We start from the raw sequence: 23,762 nt of genomic DNA on the forward strand, positions 1-23,762 counted from the left end.
CATAGATAGGTTTTACATTATCACTCTCATCACAGCCCCAGTGGCCTAATGGATAAGGCACTGGCCTCCTAAGCCAGGGATTGTGGGTTCGAGTCCCATCTGGGGTGGATCGTTTTCATTGAATCGCGAGAGCAAAAGGAAAAACTTTCATCACTCACAATAAGGTCATAAAAAAAGAATAACAGTGTTTAATTACAAACCAAAAGCAGACATTCTAGATTGAAGGATAATCTTGATTTCTATCAGTGGTTTTCTGTTAAAAAGGTTTTTTTCCCTTAACATAGACTGCATGGTATGAAGCCTGGATGAGCAACCAATTCTTTCTATAATAAAAGCTGCTCTTTGGAACCATTTATATGCAAAATGTTAAGCAGCACTAGAATAGTAAGCATTTCCAGAAGATGACTAAAATGAAGCCTCATTACTGTTGCTGCTTACAAGTAGTGAAAACTAGGATTTGGTAATTAGAGAACAGTGGTTTTCTAAAAAAAAAAAAAAAAAAATAAGGATATTCTAGAATAAGAGATCCTTGGACCAATTACTTCAGACAAAGAACGGTTTGTTTGATGAACTGACTATATATACAGGATCTTACCAGAATCCAAAAAGCTCAAATGCACTTGATCTTAAGTACTGTTTGAAATGGTAGCTACTTGTATTTAGATCTTTTTTTAAAAATGATGCCAAACGCAAAAGAAACTAAGTGAATTGGTATGACGTAAAACTGTCAACAGTAACAGGAGTGAAATATTGTCTCTCAATAGGTTTTTTTTACATAAATCAGAAACTTTAAGATTAAAATCTGTTTTCAATGTAAAAGCAGCATTACAGACAGTCTTACCCACTGCTATCAGTCAATGCAATGCATTAGTGCCATCTTTTCAGCAGCTAGTTCATGAAGAATGCTTCCCAGAGATCATTGTAAGAAAAATGTATTAAAATACAAAACTGTACCGTGTGCTCTATAATCCAATAAAGCGCTCTAAATAACCAAATGAAAAATGTCAAGAAATCAGGGTTTCTGCAGGTTTATTCGTCAAATTTAGAACCTTTTTAAGACCATTATGAATTCAATTTTAGACTTGTACAAGGACCACTAATTTTTAATAGCCTGGTTGGTTGTGAATAAATATAAATGCAATTATGTCTTAGCGACATGTTAAAATAAAATAAAAACTCGTTTCAAAACAATACTAATGTTTTTTAAATGACAAGTTTAACATCGTAAAAAGCTTATTTAAAATGGAGACAATGACAATCAAATATACATATGTTGGCTTTTGCTCCAAACTGAGTAATGTTTCATTTAAAGTATTGCTCCGTTATTATCATGAGGAAGTGCAATTGTTTTTAGTTCTTTAATTTAATTTAGAGAAATTACTGTAAAAAAGTCAAACAGCTATTGTAAATTGAAATTCTTTGCAATAATTTTTTTTTAAACATATATAAAAATAAAATATATATCTCAAAGGGTTGAGATGGATTGTTGTTGACTGCATTGATGTCAGCTCAATTGGGAACCTTTACTTGGACAGAGAAAAATTTAGACCCGTTTAAAATGATTTAAGGCCTACAAGACAATATTTCAGTAAATTTAAGACTTTAAGGCCTAAAATTGTTAGTGAAGTTTCAGACTTTAAGACCCCGCAGGAACCCTGAAAAATGCAGAAGTATTTATGCATTGTACTATAAAAAACAAAACAAACATGCTTTTATATGCAAATATGACAGAAACTTTAGGAGCTACAGATCTCTTTTGATGCGACTTATTCACTGCTGCAGGTAATATTACAGCACAGATTCCACTACTAAAGATGTTCAATTAATGCAAAAGAGGCAAAATTTAGACAAATCAAATTTATTGATTTCCAAGCATCACACCAGGCTAACGCTTCACTTAAGACCAGTCTGCGGTGGCTCCGCCCCAGTCTCCGGCCTGAGCTGTGGGAGCAGCTGACCAATCCTCAGTGGCAGGCTGAGCGCTCCAGTCCTCTGTTGAAGACAATGACACATTCAGTCATGAATGACAGCCAGTTTCACACGACTTTTGTGCAGTTCATGTTGCTACACTCTTACTACATCGCAGAACGTCAGAAAATGTTGCTTACCTGCATACACCTCAGCAGGCGCAGGCTTGCCAGGAGCTGAAGGTAAGAAAAGTTGGTCATTAGTGGTAATCTGTGTAATGCCATGTCAGTAGCATCGGCTACATTCATGGCAACACTTGCACTAAATATTCAATAGATAATTCACAATCATAACCATTTAACCATTCATTGAACGATTAATATACAAAACTCATAAAAAGATATTTCAGTTTGATCAATTATAAATCTTTTAAAATTCATTAGAGTTTAACAATAAAACTATACACAAACTATGAGAGTAGCATCACACATACTGTGGTGGGCAAACCATGGCTTTCTGTTCAGTCTGAATATCTTTACAGCCCTAGAGTTCATGCAAAACAGTTCATTTTCCCATCCTCATATCTGGAGAAATAAGTCTGCTTACCCTCAATGCCAGCTGGGAACTGCTGGATGGGCACGGATGGAACCTGGACACCTTCAGACCAGTCAGCAACCTCAGGCTGGTTGAAGTCGGGCACAGGGGCGGTCCATTCACCCTGGAACTCCTCCTTGCCAACAGCCTTCTCAGCAGCGGCCTGCTCTTCCTTCTCAATCTGGAGGTACAGCAGAAAACCAGTGACAATGAGCACACAGTCTAGATACAATATAATTATAGCTGTCTAACACACTGAATTGACTCGAATGGTGTCCACTTAGGAAAAGAAAGGCACATTTAGAAATTCTATAATTCACATTTAATTTCAAGCCTTTAAGATACAAATTAATGAAATTTCTGACAATACTCATTAAACATGTCAAAATAATGCTGTGCACTGGGCTTCGTGCTCGTGATGGAATTATCAGCAAATGGCTTAGAAAATGACTAAAGTGGTCTTAGCAGCTAAAGGAATTCCTCAAATTTTGACAAAACTGGTCCTAAAAATGCAGTTTTATGACACAATTTACAGACACAAGTGAGATGGGTTTACAGGCACTGTGTCCTATTCAATAAATGCTCATGAGTCAGTCTAGTACGGCCTACAATACCCCTTGTACATTTCCCACCATAGGATTCACTTGTAATTGGTTTAAGCATTCTTTCATTTAGATCAGGGCTGCCCAAACTTTTTCATATGAAGGGCCAAAAACCAGACTTGATTGAGGGCAGTGGGCTGAAGGTTTATATGCCAAACGTTATTAAAGTTGCCATTGGTGATTTCCTAATTTATTTATTATTTAAAAATTACCAGAAAACACTGTTTTATATTAACTAATGCAGTATATATTTTTACATTTATAATGAACTTAAGAGTAAAAAAATCCAATTGATGACAGAATTGAGATACACTAGTCAAGCTGCACCTATTGTCTGCCTTGATTTGCACTCCTATATCTTCTTCATAGTCCTCTATCCACTTAGTGACAGTATTTATATTTTTTAAAAATCTGTTTACAGCATTTAAAATAAACATTTTCATATTTGTCTGCTTTTTTTTGTAGCTCAGAAAAAAATGGTTATGTTAAATTAAAAACTATGATCTCAACAACCCTCCCGATCATTCTCACTCTCTTCTCATGTGGGATGAAGGGCCAAATCAAAGGTTACCATGGGTAAAAAGGTTACCCTGTGGGCCCTACTTTTATACTTCTCTGATTTAGATGGTGTTTATCAGTTTGTTTGCACTAAGTTTAAGTGAGGGATCATACCTCCTCAGGATCTCTGTAGAAGTACAGATCAGGCATGACCTCCCATGGGTGCTCTCTGGAGATGGTGCCTCTCATCCTCAGCACCTCCCTGGCCAACATCCACCACATCAGACCCACTGAGTGGGGACCCTATGACACAAAGCATTACACTTTCAAATGTTTTCAAGACTTTCATCCAAATCGACATGCAATTGATTTCAGCTAAGGTCAAAATTATAAGCCTCTCCTGCAAATTATTTTCCTCTACAGAACCACTGTTATACAATAACTTGCCTAATTAACCTAATTAAGCTTTTAAATTGCACTTTAAGTACTTAATTTATCTAGTAAAGTATGATGCACCGTCATCAAAGCAAAGATAAAATAAATCAGCTATTATAAATGAGTTATTAAAAATATTGTTGAGAAATGTGCTGAAAAAATGTCCTTGCAAAATATTCACAAAAAATACAGGAGGGCTAAGAAATATGAACAACTAAATATAATGCATTTAAAAAAAACATAGATATGCCTACAGTTTCAGCTACAAGCGGATCAAACTTCATCTGAATTCAGTCTCTAAATCTTACCTTGTTGTTGCATGGGATGGCAATGTCGACGTATCTCAGAGGAGAGTCTGTGTTGCAGAGGGCAATGGTTGGGATGTTGACGTAAGAGGCTTCAGTCAGGGGCTGGTGGTCAGCGCGAGGATCAGTCACGATCAGGAGACGAGGCTCTCTGAAAGCAGCCTGAATCTGATTGGTGAAGGTTCCAGGAGTGAAACGACCAGCGAAGGTGGTCGAGCCAGTGGCAGAGGCAAACTTCAGCACAGCTCTCTAACAGGGAGAAAGCAGTGACAATTAACATCACTGAAGACACAGGCAGTCAGGGCTGCTCGATTATGGAAAAAATCATAATCACGATTACTTTGGTCATAATTGTAATCACGATTATTCAAAACAATTATCAGTCTAAATTCAAGTCAAAATTATTCGCCCTTCTGTTCATTCAAGCTGAATACTAGTGTCTTGAAGAATATCTAGTAAAATATAATGTGCTGTCATCATGGCAGAGATAAAATAAATCAGTTATTAGAAATGTTATTTAATCTGTTGTGTTTAAACTGTGCTTTAAGCATCTTCACTGTAAGAAAAACTTTAGCTACAAAAGTCCTTCAATCAAGTGCAGTGAGGGATTTTCTCCTTTTGTTTGATTAATAATCATAATAACAGGCGGCAGCAGGATAGTGTGTGCTGTCACTTTAAAAATATTGCGGTTCGGATATGGTTTCTCTTTCACATCTTTTGATTCGCAACATGTTTATTACACAAATGAGGGTTAATATAAATGATGACTAAACACCACGCTCTGACACAAATGTGCATGTACTTGACCATTAAAGCGCTCTCATTAAGATGGCGTTAGATGTTTGTGCTCTGCTCGTCTCTGAGCTTGTCTGAGGATTAGCGAAGCGCGCGCACAACACATGCTCTTTCGCGCCAATAAAATATGAATGATTCGAGCGTACATCAATGAATTTTGCACATCCTGGCTTCAAAAGTTACATTGCAGTACAGGCTTTTGGTCATTTTCACATGGAACTGAGCTTTGCAGAGCGACAAAAGTGTACAACTGGAAAGGGGCGGTATATGATGCAATAATTGTTTATCTCGATTAATGGTTTTTCATAATCGTTAGAAGCCAAAATCGAAATGGATTTTCGATTAGTTGCACAGCCCAACAGGCAGTCATGATAATGATTTAAAATACATAAAGCGAAGACATTGTGGCTCAGGTTACTATCAAACCCCAGTCATGGGGCAAAGCCCTCATGGTGTTAGCGAAATCCCGGCCGAGTTACTATAGCACACTTCCGACACTCAAACACTGACAACAGTGTTGAGTTTTAATAGTGTGCATGTCTATTTTAAAAGATAACAAATAAAAATCTGTTTTAAAAAATATTGCAGCTGGTTGAGAGTGAATTACCTGGCCAGTGTTTCTGGAGGAGATAACGCAAACATCAGCTGGATTCTCGATGGCAACAATGGCACGAGCAGCCAACAGCAGCTTCTCCCAGGTCTTTTTAAGGTTGATGATGTACACGCCTGCAGAAATACAATTAGAGCAGGAATTCACAAACTGTCTCTCTGATCTCTTTCAGAAAGTTCTTCAAGTATCCCCCTGGCATCTTAATTAAAAATTTCCAACATTGTAACATTCTCATGGTTCCCTAAAAGCAGGCAAAAATTTCTAAATGATTCCAGGACTAGAATTAGTGCCATTCAAAAGGTTCAGGACTTTAATGAAAGGTTCTGATCCACTTCAATTGTTCCCAAGTGTGTGTATTATATAGCGAATGTTCTAATTTAACCTTGTAAATTAACTAACTAAAATGAGTTATATATGAATTTAGATCAAATGTAGCAAAGGTTGCTATCAAACTCCAGTCATGAGGCGCTTCAGCCCTACTGGTGTTAGCGAATACCTAGCCATGTTTATTTAGCACACTTCCGACACCCAAACACCAACATCAGTGCCAGGCTTTAACCGTGTGCATGTCTGCAGATTGAAGCTTACTAACTTGCTCCATTCATTTAGTCAAGTTAAAACAAAGGCGTTTCTCTGCAATTCCATCCGAGTCTTCCTGCACTTCTCACCGTCACTCTTTCTCTTGTAGACATACTGCTCCATCTGGAAGTCCAGGTTGGTTCCTCCCAGATGGGTTCCTGCGGCCAGGAACTTCAGCACATCCTCCTCCTTCATTTGAAGGACATCCAGACCTCCGGACATCGTGACCACTTTCCCTGCGTAACGAGTTTAGTGGAAAAGCTAAAGAAAAAAAAAAAGACACAGATGTGTAAGTTGGGAGTAAAATAAATGGGTGTTTGTAGGTTGAGTTGGGATAAATGTAGCTCAGGTTGCTATCAAACTCCAGTCAAGGGGCGTAACCGCCCTACTGGTGTTAGCGAAATCCCGGCTGAATCACTCTAGCACACTTCCGACACCTTAACACCAACATTAGTGTGAGGTTTTAACAGTGTGCGTGATGTTTACAGACTGAAGATTGATTTTGCATTCACTAAGTACATGAAGCCTTGTTTTTATTTGTACTACACTTACTGATCCAAACACAGATTAAAATGTATAAACAGGGTACAAAACATTTGAGCTTTAACAAATTCCAAAGATAAAAAAAAACTGCTATTGGTTTGCTGTTAGTGTAAATGTGAAGTCAAACGAACGAAGAAAAAAAATGAATAAATAAAAAACACGACCACAGTGAAGCAAACGCTCTGGCCGTTTAAAGAGGGAAAAAGGCTTTCCTATGTTTTCCAGTCTCCTTTAACTTTAAAGGAATAGTTCAACACAAATGAAAACTGTCATCATTTTCCAGGGTTTCTGCAGATTTCACCAAGTTGAATTTAAGACTTTAAGACATTATACATGAACAAAGGAAAATTAAAAACCTGTTTAAAAAGATTTAAGACCTACAACACAACATTTCAGTAGATTTAAGGCTTTAAGGCTAAAAAATTTTGTTTTTTGAGATTTAAGACCCCACAGATACTGTTCTCTCACTCCCGTTGGTTCAAAACTGTCTGTTTTTTTCCTTCTGATTTAAAAAATAAATAAATAAATTATATATATATATATATATATATATATATATATATATATATTTATTTTTTAAATCAGAAGGAAAAAAATATTATATATATATATATATATATATATATATATATATATATATATATATATATATATATATATACACACACACACACACACACACACACACTGAGCAACTTTGAGGGGAAAAACAGCCAGACATCCTTTTTTGTTCTTCTATGGATGTCAATTGCAGACTTTTTGTAACATTATTCAGAATACTGTTAGCGTGTTGTATATTAATAAAAAAAAAAGTTTAAGAGTAAATGGTGATAGTTTTTAGGATGACTATCCCTTTGATAAAGAAAAAAACATTGGTTTTCAAACTATCAGATTAATAAATGTCCCATTCATTAAATATATATATTAAAAAAAAAAAACGTGTAATGTGAAATTGTAACATTCTGCATTTTTATTGACTAGACTTCGAAACTACACATTTAAAAATGGACAAACATCAATATTAGGCTACTAAAAAGAATATACATCACTCTTGTGCATCAGCTTCACAAAGAAACTGTTTTTGCTACAACATTTTTAATGTTGTTAACCATTTTGGTTTAACGTTACACAAAGCAACATCGTGGTAAAAGTTTAGACGTTCTCCTTAATATAATTTTAAAAAATATTATTTGCGATTTCTGAAGTATGAAATAATATTAGCAACCAAAGACTGTCAAAGTACAACATCGTTTACAGTCAAATAAACAGTGCTAATGTTGCTTTCAGTCATACATGTTAATTCAGACCGAATATTATCCAGATAAACCTGGTAAATAATATAGGGACTATTAAATGAACAAATGTGCGAATATAAAAACTAACTATACTGTAACAGCAACAAATTAGCAGAATTTGCCAGTTTTCTTAGCTTGTAAAGAATCGCCTGATACCTTTAGGGAAATTACTTTATTAGAAACGAAACTTAAACTATTTACTTTGTTTCAAAATTGTCAACATGACCTGGAATATTACGCATTCTCGCTTTAATTAACTGAATAAATGCGAGTATGACTTATTACCAACTAATATCGCTAACGTTATACAATATAGAGACAACGTAAAACAAAACAATAGTGCTCATAAATTTTGGGTCTGACCACCGCGCGCGCTACTCTGACTGCAGCCGAACACGCGTTTCCTAGTGCGACATCACAAGTCAGGGATTAAGCCGTTATATTTCACGAGAACTGCCTTAAACTTCGCATTTAACATATCATCTGATGAAAACAGATTATTATAACCTTTATTATAAAAGGTCTGATAGACGTACACATCTAGAAATCATCAAATTTATAGAATTTCTGCTCACCACGAGACAACGCCGTATGGAGTTCTGCACCTCACGGCAAAAAGAGGGCGGGAAGAGGAAATGACGTACATTATATACTCGGGTGTTCACCAATGACTGTTGGGGGATTTTTTACTCGTTGCTTTTCTCATTTCTAATTCGATATTAAAATACTGACATCTGCTGGTGGAGAATTTCATACGTGGCAGTTGTGTTCAAAACATGTACCCTCACAGCAAGAAGGTCGCTAGTTCGAGCCTCGGTTGGGTTAAATGGCATTTCTATGTTCTCCCCGTGTTGCCGTTCGTTTCCTCTGGGTGCTCCAGTCTTCCCACAGTCCAAAGACACGCAGTGCAGATGAATTAGGTAAGCTAAAATGGTCTGTGTATGAGTGTAAATGAGTCTATGGGTGTTTTCCAGTGATGGGTTACAGCTGGAAGGGCATACGCTGTGTAAAACATGCTTGATGAGTTGGCGGTTCATTCCGCTGTGGCGACCCCTGATTAATAAAGGGACTGAGCCAAAAAGCTCATATTGTGGTTCATGTAAATAAAGGGCTCCTCGGCTCTTCAGAGACCGTGCAGCTTTTGATTTGTGTCTTTGCAGTGCTTCAGTCTGGTGTCCTCATATCCCCGAATCACACTCTGTCTGTCTGCATGTCAGATTGAGCCATCAGGCTGTCAGCTTTTGTGGCATCAGCAGCGCCGGCAGAGCGGAGAAAAACACAGAGGAAACACTATTTAGTGCCACTTGTTTTTGCCATTTTGAATTTTGTCTAAAACTTATATGATAAGTAGTCATCACTATGGAATGTTTGATCACAGTCTGTATTACTTACCACTGGAAAAAGTATAATGCTAACTTGGTTATGTGAAGCAGCTGGCAGCCTTGAATCACATAATTGCATCTGGTCTCCTTCCCAAAGATACAGCTTCTTTTGCATTATGGTTGTAGGCTTGCCTTCAATAAGTATTGGTTCATCGCAAACAGACCAAACTTGGGAGTGTATGACAACAATAATGTAGAAAACGGGGCAGATTTATTGACATATTCACATAGGCACGACATTTGCATGTGCAAACATTCTCACATACAGAAAAATACCAACAATAAATGGCCATAAGAAATACAGACAATACTGATTGTGTGAAGGCAAAGAACATCTCCACAGTACAGCACAAGAGCACAATGGCTTATATAGCAACATTTGACCAACACACACACACACACCCAAACAGGCCCGATTCAATCGACTTCACTGACTTTTAAAGTGCTTTGACAAACTATTTACATGTAGATTCAAAACTTGACATAAAACTAGTGTATCATTTGGCTCCACAAGTCTTTATTAATCTTAATATGGGTATTAAATTTATTTTGCCATATATAATCTGGGACAAGCCAATGCGATTCTAGACATTTTAAAACAGTTAATGGAATTTAATTTGTTATTATAACGAGCTGAGCACATCAACTTATTGAATTTAAATGGTCAAACACACTTGATGAAATATGATTATGGTATCTGCAGAAAAATAAAAACATTTAAGTTTTACTGGGATCAAAATTGTGCACAGCATAAACCCTTAGTGTATTTAAGTGGCAAAAAGCAAACTATATTCACAAGTATCACCAAGAGACAGAGAAAAGGGTGAATTTCATGAAATCATGCCCAGCACCTGCTTCGAATGTAATCACTTGATTGAATGGGCGTTATCAGATGATAGATATGGGCCAGTAGGGGCCTTCTGTGCCTACTAGTAGTCTCAGAAAGTTGTTACTATCCAAAATGCAAAGAACTATCACCAAGAGAAAGAGAAAAGGGTGAATTTCATGAAATCATGCCCAGCATCAGCTTCAAATTTTATCACTCAATTGATTGGGCGTTATCAGCTGATAGATATGGGCCAGTAGAGGCCTTCTGTGCCTACTGGTAGTCTGAGAAAGCTGTTACTATCCAAAATGCAAGGAACTATCACCAAGAGAAAAGGGTGAATTTCATAAAAAGCATATCCAGCATCCCCTTCAAATGTTATCACTTGATTGAATTGCCGTTATCAGCTGATAGATATGGGCCAGTAGGGGCCTTCTGTGCCTACTAGTAGGCTTAGAAAGCTGTTACTATCCATCCACATGGTTAATCAGCTATACTAATGGAGAAGACTCCAGATCCAGATCTGTTTTTACATTACTGTGATGGTTGGGTTTAGGGTTGGGGTAGAGGTAAACGTTAATAAAATACAATAATGGGAAATTTAATAAATAATATAAATAATTCTTAATGTGTATAATTCAGTCGTATGTGATCTATAGCTGATTAACCATGTGATTGGATGAGAACAACCTTCAGACCCTACCAGTAGGTGCAGAAGGTCTATATATATTAGCTGATCGAATCGGCTGTGCCTAGGTAATATTTAGCCCATAACATTTCCATTAAACTCTAATTATACTGCTTTTTAAGTTTTTTCTCAAAAGTTACATCGAAAATGGTTAAAAAATCTGAATAAATAGGGGTAGAACAACCAATATTACAATGTTCTACACAATTATTATCTCCTTAATTCATTTATGATCACATTATTATATATAATCACCTAAATTTATTGATTCGAGAAACATTGAAGGAGAAAATGTTCCTAAATACGATGAAAATAATCTCAAATGGGCCTCATTTCCCTTAACTATTGTACTGGTTCTGCATTTTTAAGAATAAACAACTATCCGTAGACATTTTTGACAGATTTCCTCAAATTCACCCTGATGGGTCATGCAGAGGTAACATTACACTGACGATACGATGGCATCTTAGCACGCTGATTACTACACAACGCAACAAAAGTCAATCAATATGATCCAAACGCACGAACAGCTCATGTAGTACTGTCACGTCTCCATGATATGTGCACAAGTCCTTTCCATTCCAAGCAGAGCACTACTTCTCTTATTTTTAAATAAATATGAAATGTTTCTCCAGGTCTAAAATCTTACAATGTCTTATTATGTACAAATCCTGGCTTTGTCTGTGCCCAGAAGCGCTCAAGAAAGTAAAACCCAGTGCACTGCAACACACTTAAAAATCCGTCCAGTCCTACAGCACTGGAGATCAGTAGCACAGCACAAATCATCTCATCGAGACGTGCATAATCATTCACAGCAGTGTGTGTTGGTGTCAGTTCGGTTTTCAGCCCTGGAGTAATTGGGTTTGATTGTCTGGGTGCTGGAGTACTGTGAGAATGTTTTTGTAATGCCCGCTAAACCTCATCCTCGAATAAAAAAAGGATGACAAGGTTTAAAAACGCTGCATAGGAGGGCATGTTATCTTATGAGAGGAGTGTTTCTTGTAAGAACGGCACATGGTTTAGCATTTCATTGGTTTTCCTCTGTCTCAATACACAGACAAACTCACAATGTGGCAATTGGGGAATGTCACTGTCAGAGGTGTCACTGGGTAAACACTCACTGCACTTGAAAACACAGACACACACACACTACCTGTAGCTCAGCCAACATTAGCTGCTAGTGTTTTTATCAACCCTTCACAGACGACAGATCGCCATCATGTGAAATGCCCTTGAAGCACAGTCTGAATGCACACATGAAGTGCAGCGGAGGTCTTTAGGACTTCAGGCCCATGCGTGCCATCAGCTGCTCGTACACAGTCCAGGCCATTGCAGCCATGAGGGTTCTCCTCAGAGAACGAGGAACTGCCCCGCGGAAGAACCCACTCAGGCCATGCTTCTACAATAAGACAGACAGAAAAAGAGTTATAATGATGATCTTTGAAATGCTGGCAACGTTCATATGAAAGAGGAATATTCAACTAAATCAAAAAGAAAACTGTAATGCGAAAAAGAAGACCTCTTTGAAGGCCATGTCCACACGAATATGTTTTCATTTAAAGCTGCAGTATGCAAGTTTGATACCCAGTCATTGCATTTCTGGATCAAAACACCCGCAAGCGCAGTTTGCCAGATTGAGGATTGACTGATTTAAGGCTGATTTAAATCGTGTTCAGTACAAAAGCAACGGCACGCAGTAGAAGGAATGTATTAAAAGGAGTTTTTGTTCTAACAACATCTGAAATTTCTACTGTAGAAACGGTTTCTATTTATCACAGGTGAACAACAGGATAAGCTGATCACCTCAGGTACACCTCATCTGCTTTATTCAGTGTTAAATGCTAATAATGTGAGTTTGAATGCCATTTTACATGCCATTTATTGCCAAACTACTGAAAGTAACAGCAGATAGTTCACCTCTGATCTTGAAAATAAAATAAACAGTTTGAAATTAAACTTTAGACTCAAAATCAACACATATTAGTGAATCAGCATGTACATTTAATAATGTTAGAGGTTTAATTTGTATTAATTAGATTATAAACCTTACCATTTAGTGAGTAAGTGCATATTCAGTGCTTCTGAATGGCTGTATTTAAATTTGTCGTGTTTCGTTTGGTGCAAACAGGCAAATTGCTTATCACTGCAAATCTCCTCACGTAGCGTGTTGTTAGGACATGCGATTACAATGTAATCTGCTCACCAAATGTTTATGATCGTAATATTTATATTATTTGCTAATTAATAACCTCATGTAGAACTCTGAATCTGCGTCTCATTTCGGGGTCTGCTATTGTCCACCGGAGGTCGCATTTCGGTCACGGATGCATGCTTTGAGAGCCTTCCTGACTGAATGAATGAATGAAATATGAGGTTTTCCACCAAGGCAACCTAGGGTGCTGAAATATGATTGGCTAAAGTGGCAGTGGGAGGGTTAAAAAAACCAAAACAAAGACAGCGTTCCGGCACATAACAGACATTTTTCAAAGCAGATTATCTGACTTCAGCATTGGTTTTCAGATAAACTAGAAAGTTCACTTAGCAGGTTTCATAAATATCTGCAAACATATGATGGTATTTTAATGCTTTAGAAGAATCAAAAACTTACATAAAGCACATTTAAAAAGTCTTATTTTTCTCTTCATTTTGAGCTTCCATCCCCACTAAGATGTCATTTAAGGCAACAAAAAAAAACTATATTTTTGAAAATACTCTCCCAATTTTAAACTGCAAAAACCAAGACTTTCAAGAACGACACATTTTTAGCCATGTGACAAATTCAGCTAAAATGGTGGAAGACATTGTACAGCAGTTGTTTTGGTTGCTCCATGTGTGAAGTTTGGACGACCAATCAGCAGTGAGGGTGTGTAACCTACCCACACAGAGAACAAAATTTAAAGTCTGCATGAACCGAAAGCTGCGACTGATTTTTTCTTCTTCTTCATATTGTGAAGCAGTTTCTAAAGAAACAGAATATCAAATGAGAAAACAGTGGGCGTGGCTTGTTTTTCTACTGCGAGCTGATTGGATGTAGAAAAGCAGGCATTACATTAGGGAAGATTGGGAAAATGGTTTGGGGAGAGTTATTACAAACCAATAAACACCTCCTCCTCACCATTTCTGTTTGTTGATAAAACAGACAGTTGAAGGGGCATGGTTAGGTCTGTTAGCCACGCCCAGTTACTAAGATATTTGTAATCTGACAATTTAACAAAGAAAAACAGTAAGTACATTTTCAGATTTCAATTAAAGATTAGAAAGGCAAACAATTTTATTTTTCTTAAAGACATGCACAGATGAATTGTTCACCACAAAACTAGCAATGTGAGCAAACAAAATCATATGGTTAGTTTTGATTCATTTGTATTTTACGCTGTCTTTGTTTAGTTTTAATCGCATTTCATTTTGTGTGTAAAAACAAAATGTGATAAATATTTGAAAAAAAAAATATTTTATGTTCGTAAGACAAGTCAAATTTGGCATAAACGCACTGTTTCTTTTTTTTGTGTAGATTTAAAAAAAATCAAAATGTATAAAGATAAAAACATTTCCCTCCATGATGCTTACAACATAAACATGGCGCATGGCGTCGCTGGTCTTGGGATACAGCGCCGGGCTCACTTGCATATGGGTTTTGATCACATCTGCTGGCTGAGTGGCAAGAGAAGCCAAAATCCCAGCCACCACACCGCAGCCAAAATTAACCAGTGGGGCAATGGATGACGAGCTGATTTCTGAGAAAGAGATAATGCATTATTAATTAATGAAACATCAACAGATTACATCACATTGATAACCCATCAGAAGCTCACCCTGTGGTAAAGCCTTCTTGGCCTGGCTATAAAACATGACGTAGATGCCAGAGAATGGGGCGTCTCTGAGCAGAGTCGCTGTGAGCCCGGAGTAAAGAGCCTTGGGACCCTCATTCTGGCACACACTTTTGAGAGCTCCAGCTACACTTATGTAATTGTACCTCCCGCTCTGAAATAAAACAAGCAAGAGGAAATAAACACAAAGATACAAGTGGTAAACATGCACTTTTAAATGTAAATGCAGCTTGTCTGTAAGATTCCTCACCTCAAAACGAGTCTTAATGACTGTGAAAGGTAGCATGGCTACACCTGCCACACAACGAGCCCCTGCTCCGAGCAAAACCGCCTCCCCAGCGCTTGGGGACCCTTCCTGGAAATAATGCTGCTTCAGTGAGTAAAATGTGCTGAAGTAGATTCCTACACCAGGGATACAGCGCATGAATGACTGCAGGACAGAAAAACAGGGAGAATATTAACCAATTTCAATACGAAGTCTAAACCAATCACATCTAAATCAGCCAATCACAGCACCAACTTAATGCATTTAGGCATGGAGAGATCAAGACATGCTGTTGCAGTTAAAACAAAGCATCAAATGGAGAGGATTGGTCATTTTAGCGCCTTTGAATGTGGCACTGTTGTTGGTGCTAAACAGGCGGTTTAGTAGAGTTATTATGCACAAATATCTCTAGGGTTTACAGAGAATGGGCAAAAAAAGAAAGAAAAATATATTCAGCAAGCAGAAGTTTTGTGTGCAAAAACTGCCATAAAAGGTAAGAGGAGAATAGCAAAACACAATATATAATTCTGAACAGCACGGTGGCTCAGTGGTTAGCTCTGTTGCCTCACAGCAAAAAGGTCGCTGGTTTGAGTCCCGGCTGGGTCAGTTGGCATTTCTGTGTGAAGTTTGAATGTTCTCCCTGTGTTGGCATGGGTTTCCTCCGGGTGCTCCGGTTTCCCCCAGAATCTAAAGATGTGCACTATAGGTGAATTGAATAAACTAAATTGGCCATAGTGTATGACTGTTTTCCAGTACTGGGTTGCAGCTGGAAGAGCATCCGCTGCATAAAACATATGCTGGAATACTTGGCAATCCATTCAGCTGTGGCAGCCCCTGATAAATAATGGACTAAGCCAAAGGAAAATGAACATATAATTCTCACCACTAGAGGGTGCTTAATTACAACAAACAAAGACGCTGTCACTGAGTATGGAATCATGGAAGTTGTTGTCTTCATTGCATCATATGGAATGCTCAAAACGTCATATGGTGTGAACTATTTTAAGTAAATAAATGTGATGCTTTTGAAATGACAACAAGCTGTCAAGATCGGTGCAGTAAATACATAGAGAACTTTTAAACAAATGTTATTGGAAGGAAAATAATTAAAACATTATGGTAAATAGAGTTAAAAATTACGTTTTAAATAATAAGTTTAAAGTTTTATTGGTGATTGTATGGGTTTTGGCCAGACTGAGTAGCAATGCACAAACAAAGTAAAATTAAGACATAAACATTTAAGACCTACAACACAATATTTCAGTAAATTTAAGACATTTAGATTCTGCAAAAACCCTGGTTTTAAAACGATAATGGCCTCTTTTGCATTTTTAAAACACTATTTTCGGGTCTCGAAAACTCCAGGGAGGTGCGGCATAAGGTGTAACCAAAGCAAAAGTTATGCCTTTATAAAACTAAAATGTATTAGTGTAAACGAAGCCATAGACCCCTCTAAAAGGCAAAATGGGGGTTAATGTGTAACAAAATAATAGTGGGTTTGTTTTCTAATAAAAAAAGAGGAAAACATACAGTAAAGCATTATTACCACATTACATGTCATCTACTAAACAAAGGTTCAAATTAAATGTAGACTCCATATCTGAGATCAGATCACTAGTACTGTCGTGATATCAAACACAGAGACTCACTGGTGAAACCCCCTTCCACAGACCAAGCAGCTTTTCTGTGCGGATCACGTTGAAAAGGACTGTAATCATCCCCACTTTCGGAGCACTGGGAGACAAAGACAGAAATAGAAACGGTCATGGCAAACACGGGCAGAGAGGCAAAGAACGACACGCATGGAGCCAAAAACCTTTGCATTTCGATGGCAAGCTGAGCATATGAGCACACACACACGATTTGACATGGGGGTATAACGTTATTCTCTGCAAGGCTGAGAGAGGCAGACAATTTAATAATAGAGGACGACACTCCCACACAGCATACAGAGAGGGCACGGTTATATAAACACAGACACATACAATGACACTCACAAGTGTTTTGCCAAAAAAGAAAAGAGGAATAAACCCTCACAGTCACCACAACAACCAGAAGGCAAGCAAAACACAGTGTAAAACCAGTGAAAAAAGGTGGATTTTTCAGATCATATTACCTTTAGAATTTATAAGAACAAGATTTTCTATATATTGTAAATTTCAGTTGCGTGTTTATATGTAAAACTCATTGTAATAATGCTTGCGTTCTGATTTGCTGAATAGCTTTTATTGTGTCACTCTGGATTGTTGTGATTCTGCTAAATGGCTGAAGATGTGCTGGTAGTTTTAATGCATTACTATGCTGCTTCTTAGTTGTTGCTACAATATTTTTTATTTATTTATAGGTTTTGTTATCCCAACCAAGCATCCCAGTTACTTTTACTTAAAATGGCCAACTTTCAGAACGCCTACACAAAAAACACTAGTAATTAGAAGCTTTCGCATCTAGGCCCTGGCCATGGGCCGGAATAAGATTTTGAAGGTATGATAACCTTGGATAAAATTATCACTTTTTTACATTACTGTGATTGCTGCTCTAAAATATATTACTTTTAAATGTCTGGGTAAAAATCTAAAACTTTTTTTTCCCTTCGAACACAATATATTTTATTTTGAGAAACATTTAAAATATTTTGGAACAGTAAACATGTCAGACTAAATAATTCACATGAATCATTGACTTATACTGTCTTCATTAATTTCAAACACACAGATCTCTTCACAATCTAAAATGGCATCTTGGATATCTTTTCTGCTGGAGATACTGTTAAACTTACATATACTGTAGGAACAGTATAGCAAAAAATGTTAGCATTTAAAACCTTGACTTTTTCAAACCGTGGTATACCTTCAAAACGGTTATCGTCCCATGCCTATTCACACCTGATAGATATAAGAACTAAAGAACTTACTAAAATTAGCCGTCAAGTCGGCGCACTGAGAACTTAATTTCCCCCTGGACCATTTTCCTAGTTACATTTCTTCCATCACTAAAAAAAACGATGGCAGCATCAAGCATGATATTCAGCAAAATAAACAATTGGTGGACTGCATGACTGGAGCTTGTTTTCATTGTGTTGTAAAAACAGATTTGAAGAAAGCTAAAAGTTGTAATACCTGCTTTTTTGATAACAAATTTAGCTGTAGAGCCCAAATTTAGGAACTTAAAAGGTGCAGTAGGTGATTGTCTTCAGAAACATTTTTGTTGTGCTGGTTGAAAGTGTTCACATTCCAATAGTACTGATTATAGAGTAAATGATCTAAATGTATTTATATGTATTAAACTAAAACAAAAAAAATGTTCATCCAATTAAATATTGTCGGACTGACAAATAACTCGACATGTATCTCAAACTGTCTGTCAAAACATTTAAATGTGAATTTCTGCACAGCCTCTTTAAGCAGACAGCTACGTCACTCGCGCGCACACATACCGCTGACAGAGAGACGTCATCCAGCAAACTCTGCATCAACCTGAATTTCTTTCTGAAAGACCAGCGTGGCCTTGCATGCATGAAAAGAAAGATTGTTTCTAAAAGAAAACTGAAAATTGGTCGCGCGACAACAGTTTTATGCAGTCGCACAAATGCTCCCAAGTATATTTTGAGGGCCACAGATAAAATTTTGGGTGCATATGAGACCAAAGCAGTCGCAATGTTGAGACCTGTAATACCAGAAAAAGATCAAGACCGTTTATCTGCAGGCTTTTGTCTAGACAGGGCCACAGCAGGCATGTCTGTTGGTGGCGTCTCACCCTGGGTGCATGTTATTCTGCAAGGTCTGTAGTCTTGTCTTCACCAGATCCAGCGGCTGGAAGAGCAGAGTGGAGCAGGTGCCGCTGAGAGAGCCGCACATGAAGGCCTTCAGGGCAGGATGAGCCTGAGAGGACAAACCGAGAAGACAGAAACTGAGAAAACAAGGATTGATGAAGGCGGCAAAGGTTAACAGGAGCAAGCAGTATGAATAGATAGATACAAAATATGGAGTGACAGCAGAGGAGAAGACAAATTACTGTGAAAAGAATAAGGAGATGATGAGACTACAGTGCAAACAGCACTTTAAAGGGGTCATTTTAAAAACAGATGTACCAGTTATAAGTCCATTTGTATTTCTAGCACCAAAATAGGTTAAAGATTTCCACACTCACTCTCTGAGCCATTGAACCAAACCATCTGTTTTTGCCACTGCAAGAATAGAGACGAAGGGACTAATTTCTAAACAATATGGGTGGGATATTTTGTACAAATTTTGATCCTTATTTACAAGCTTATTTTGAGTGTAGCTCATTTGTATAGTCCAGTTTCTGGCCCAGGTATACTTCCTTTTCCACGTTCTGCTGTCTCATGAAAAAACTGTACCCATGCAGCTTTCATATCGTACTCAATGGGGGCATTTGACACATGTGCAGTGCCACCAGGTGACTGTGTTCTGTTTGAACTTTCACCTCGCTTCTGCACATGTATTGCCTGCATGGACTGAAATCTGCATGTGCATGAATTGTCACAGAATGTGGTTGGCTGAAGTATACTTTGGACTTTATAATATCATTTTTGCTAACTAATGAAAGAAATCTCAAACCTAAATCTGTAAATCATACACTGAACAACTTGTAGGTTGTTATAATACAAAGTTGGGGCAAATATAGACAAACCCAATGCATTTGCTTTTCAATTAAAGGGGTTGTCCACTAACAAATCATATTTAAACTTTAGTTCTCAAAGTTCAATGCAAAGGGAGACGTTAACTTTTACAGTTAGCTTAGCTAAGCCTACAGCGAAAGAAGTTTGGGGACTACAAAAAAAAAAAAAATACAAAAAAAACATCTGGGCAAGTAAGATTGCAATCGCTTCAGGTTAAGCACATTCACCATGCACATACACTCTGCACAACAAAGAGGCGTGGCCAGAGGTGCTGTATTGTAGCAGAGAAAGCTAAAATGGCATCCAAACGATGCTATTTCCACAGAGCTCATTCTGTTTCTGTATTTGGGCTTCCAAAGAGAAAAGTGCTTACAGTTTAATTATAATTATGTTACAGAGAATTATAAAAAAATATATAGCTAGCATTTGACAAAGGACCTCTTCCAGTTCAGTGCTGGATTCGGCTAAAAGTTCCTCCAACCGATGAAGTTGTAGATTGTGAGCCACAACCTGTAAGTATCTTTATTTGTTAAAATTGATTAATACATGCAAATTTTCTAGCATTAAAGGTAGGTTGTAGTGAGGATGTGAACAACAGGAAATACTGTTTGGCATCACTAACAATTTATCTACAAATTCATATACATGTTAGCAGAGTAGCTTATATATATATATATATATATATATATATATATATATATATATATATATATATATATATATATATATATGAAATCAAAGTAAGATATATAAAAATAACGGGATTTTTTACAAATGAAGCATGAGCACACAACGTTTTGCATCTTATAAACACAACCAAGCCTTAAAAATACACTGTGGACCACCCCTTTAAATTTAAACGACCCATTTTAACCCAGTGGTTGGTTTGTTTGTATTTTTTCCAAAGTAGGGTTATGACAACCCAGCATTTCTTTAGAGTGTGCAGAACAATGTTTCAGTTTGATCCAAACCAGTAACTCGTCTTTATAGACTAACGGTGTATAATTTAATTTACAAAATAAATGCAAACATTCATTTAGCATTTTACAGTTGGACTAAGTCCATATTCAAGTGAATGTAGCTCTATAATTAGAATAATATGCAAAACATAAAATTAAGCAATCTAGTCATAAAAAACAAATATAACCATTCTAAAATGAATGAAGATTAAAAATAAACCAAAACTTATAGGGCTGAAACAGACACACATTAGCTATGTCCACTTTCATGGATGGATGATGTTTTCAGCAATGCTCTGGTTTGACTAAATAGAGCACTTGAAAAGTTTTATTTCAAAACGGCAAAGAAAAATCCTGTTTTTCACATAATGCCCCCTTTAACAGGCTCGGCCACACAACTGCTTTCAATTTCCAACACAATGGTCACCATCAACTTCAGAAACACTGTAAATAAATACCACAGCGACCAACACTGACAACCCAGAAAAAAGGATATTCCATATTGTCCCACACTGAATATCCAATCCAGCATTTGGTGCTCTGTATGAACACCAAACCTTACAACACACTGCCATTTGCATATGCGGATATATGCAAATGAATAACAACAAATTAAGTGTGAATGACCACTTAAACAAGTACTTCAACACGGATTGACCATAATAGAGAATCACACACTGACACTGTCAGCACCATCACACACTCGCTGACATGCACATCAAGGCTCCAACGCTGCCGAAAGGCTCCTTAGAGCAGAGATTCATTTAGAAGCATGAAAACAGCTAGACAAGTGATGGGCAGACACACAAATCACATAAACACACACACACACACATACAAGAGGAACATACAGTAAGCCACTGACTAATCTGCCCTACCTTTCCCAGGCTGCTGGCAGATTTGGGCTGATGGTCCTTTTTCTCTTGCATCTCTCTTTCTCACTATTTCTGCTGCCGCTAACAGCACATGACAGTGTAAGCCCCCATTTCTCCCATCTCAAACACAATGCCCAGATATCTCTCTTCTCCCCCCACCACCCCCAGTAGGAGATTCAGCAGCTTAATCCACAAGCTTCCATGCTTGGCGATCTCAGCGCTGCTTTTCCACACTCCTTATCACTGCTTTACACCTAAACGCACATCCGTGGTCTCACTCTCCTCACTCCACCGGATCAAGTGCTTTCAGCACAGCGTGACTCATACAGTCGCCGTTGGCATATGTATATGTGCGTGAGCGTGTGCTTGTGTGGATGTGACAGAGGAAATGTGGGTCATTCATTGGATGCTTGTTTCTTAATATTTCAGTATAGGTTGAGCAGGGTTACACAACAAAGAAAGACTTTAAGATGATGTATGACGTTAAAATGGGTTATGTGCAGGGAAAAGTGACATCACGATGTACACACAATGTCTCAGACTTATCATTAAAACTAAAAAAATGAGACAAAAATTATGAGCTTTTGTTTATAACTTAATATGCAAGACTTTTTGTTTATTTACTACGCCACTGCCATTTAGGGGCTAAAAATGCATACATTAAAAACAGGTTTCTTAATGCATACATGCAGTGTTTTTAGTCATTTTTCTAAATCTGTAAATGTAGATTAATTTAACAACACTGTTTTCAAATGCATCAATGTAAATAAAAAAGTTAAACAATTCGGTGAATTCTGAATGAGTAGATTGTAAACGAGTGCTATTCTCATATCAGCATTAGTGTGTAAGAATTATATTGCAATATACATTTACCTCAGCCCAAACAACATTGACAGCCAGTCATGTTTCTTTCCCCAAAAGAGTGTTGCACATACGAGCATATGTTAATGTTTTATAATCAATCTCTGTGTAGATTTTAATGGAATTAGCATGACATTTAACTACTTATTCTGACAAGCCTGTTGAAACAACCTTCATTTAAAGAAAACTTAAAGAGCACAGACTCACCAGGGCAACTTCCATTGCAGAGGATGATGATGAAGTTTGCACAGAGGAAGAGCTCAACTCCCTCCTTTTAACCTCCTCTATGGCCGTTGTGCTGTCTGATACGTGAAAGAGAAATTGATACATCCCTGATTAAATCATTGCATATCTCGCAAAACTATCCACACAAACTGGTCGTGTATCAAAGCTGGGAAACGCGAGTCTGTCAGACTGACTTCAGTTAAATGTGAATTACCTGTTTGTTAAGGACCGAAGAGAAAGAGTGAATGAGGACTGATCTTCATCATGATTCTGGCTCTTTCTGTGACTCCACACGCAGCTATCAAGTGTACAAAAGAGAAAAGCGACTCATTTAAATACAGTAACAGCCGATTTAATTAAACATTGTATAAAAATGTTCAGCACGGCACTCAAAACGTCAAAAGAAAACACTAAAGCTGATCTGAGTAAAAGCTAATGCTAATTTCTATAGCACGCCGCGTTTATAATATTCTACTACTAACTGATTTTATATAGATTTGTGCTCAAATACAAAACTGTGAAGAAACACACAGAAAGCTTGAAAATGAGGCGATGCAACACGCGTCAGCTGATTCCTGTCAGTTTTAGCCGGTAAGGCTAACAGTCACCGTGACACCAACATAACCAACAAACATCAACTTACACACTATTGTTTCGTTTTCCAGTGTCTGAAACTGCGTATTGACGTTTCAAGCAGTTAATATGTGTTAAAGGCGCTGGGAAAATGCCGGTAAAAAGCAGATGTACGTTACAACAGTTTCAATATCACATTGCTCAGCGGAGAAGACCGTGAGCTGCGAGTTTGGAGTTACGCTTGCGCAGAAAAGTTCTGCGTAGTTTGCGTAACTGCAGTCTACTTTTTGCGTAGTCTCCAATCCAACGGGCAAAAACCGGTTTGAGCTCGATTATTCCAGCGTTGCCGGTGACACGTGCTCAGGGGAAAGACACTTGATGCGCGCGGCCCGGTGCCCCCCACTGGAACACAGAGGTAAATGTGTTTCCAACCCTGAAAAATTAAACTACATCTTATTTTTAATAAATCTTTACTATA

At 37.5% G+C, this 23,762-nt stretch overlaps 2 protein-coding genes, 1 long non-coding RNA gene and 4 other non-coding genes across 10 annotated transcripts in view; 2 read left to right on the forward strand and 5 right to left on the reverse strand.

Annotated features, from left to right (window-relative positions):
* The first annotated feature begins 34 nt into the window (after nucleotides 1-34).
* On the forward strand, nucleotides 35-107 carry trnar-ccu (transfer RNA arginine (anticodon CCU)). Its single transcript has one exon. It is a non-coding gene; the product is annotated as a tRNA-Arg (tRNA).
* Nucleotides 108-1,842: 1,735 nt separating this feature from the next.
* rpsa (ribosomal protein SA) lies at nucleotides 1,843-8,785 on the reverse strand. Of its 3 annotated transcripts, none has more exons than XR_012407271.1 (8): nucleotides 8,740-8,785; nucleotides 6,416-6,587; nucleotides 5,745-5,863; nucleotides 4,346-4,591; nucleotides 3,317-3,905; nucleotides 2,515-3,184; nucleotides 2,109-2,144; nucleotides 1,843-1,992 (listed from the first exon to the last, which is right to left on the reverse strand). XR_012407271.1 is itself a non-coding variant. In NM_201052.1 (8 exon segments), coding segments are annotated over 7 exon segments (927 nt in total). In that variant the 5' UTR covers nucleotides 6,549-6,587; nucleotides 8,740-8,785; the 3' UTR covers nucleotides 1,843-1,897.
* Nucleotides 5,538-5,676, reverse strand: LOC137496038 (small nucleolar RNA SNORA62/SNORA6 family). Its single transcript, XR_011016119.1, has one exon. It is a non-coding gene; the product is annotated as a small nucleolar RNA SNORA62/SNORA6 family (small nucleolar RNA).
* Nucleotides 6,175-6,316, reverse strand: LOC137496037 (small nucleolar RNA SNORA62/SNORA6 family). Its single transcript, XR_011016118.2, has one exon. It is a non-coding gene; the product is annotated as a small nucleolar RNA SNORA62/SNORA6 family (small nucleolar RNA).
* On the reverse strand, nucleotides 6,663-6,804 carry LOC137496039 (small nucleolar RNA SNORA62/SNORA6 family). The gene has a single exon (XR_011016120.2). It is a non-coding gene; the product is annotated as a small nucleolar RNA SNORA62/SNORA6 family (small nucleolar RNA).
* A 131-nt stretch (nucleotides 8,786-8,916) lies between the features above and the next one.
* The window catches only part of LOC141386178 (uncharacterized), a 30,985-nt gene continuing 16,139 nt past the window's right edge, over nucleotides 8,917-23,762 (forward strand). The window contains exon 1 of the long non-coding RNA XR_012407630.1: nucleotides 8,917-9,084. This is a non-coding gene — a long non-coding RNA (uncharacterized lncRNA). The remainder of the gene's footprint in view (nucleotides 9,085-23,762) is intronic.
* Nucleotides 9,738-23,544, reverse strand: slc25a38b (solute carrier family 25 member 38b). 2 transcript variants are annotated; one of them, XM_073953319.1, is made up of 10 exons: nucleotides 23,355-23,544; nucleotides 22,926-23,009; nucleotides 22,694-22,788; nucleotides 21,629-21,706; nucleotides 18,906-19,030; nucleotides 16,802-16,886; nucleotides 15,138-15,317; nucleotides 14,873-15,041; nucleotides 14,628-14,794; nucleotides 9,738-12,459 (listed from the first exon to the last, which is right to left on the reverse strand). In XM_073953319.1, the coding sequence occupies exons 4-10, from the start codon at nucleotides 21,677-21,679 to the stop codon at nucleotides 12,337-12,339; spliced, it is 900 nt and encodes a 299-aa protein (XP_073809420.1). In that variant the 5' UTR covers nucleotides 21,680-21,706; nucleotides 22,694-22,788; nucleotides 22,926-23,009; nucleotides 23,355-23,544; the 3' UTR covers nucleotides 9,738-12,336.

The sequence above is a fragment of the Danio rerio genome, chromosome 6 (genome assembly GCF_049306965.1).
Source record: "Danio rerio strain Tuebingen ecotype United States chromosome 6, GRCz12tu, whole genome shotgun sequence".
In the NCBI taxonomy this organism is placed as follows: Eukaryota; Metazoa; Chordata; class Actinopteri; order Cypriniformes; family Danionidae; genus Danio; species Danio rerio.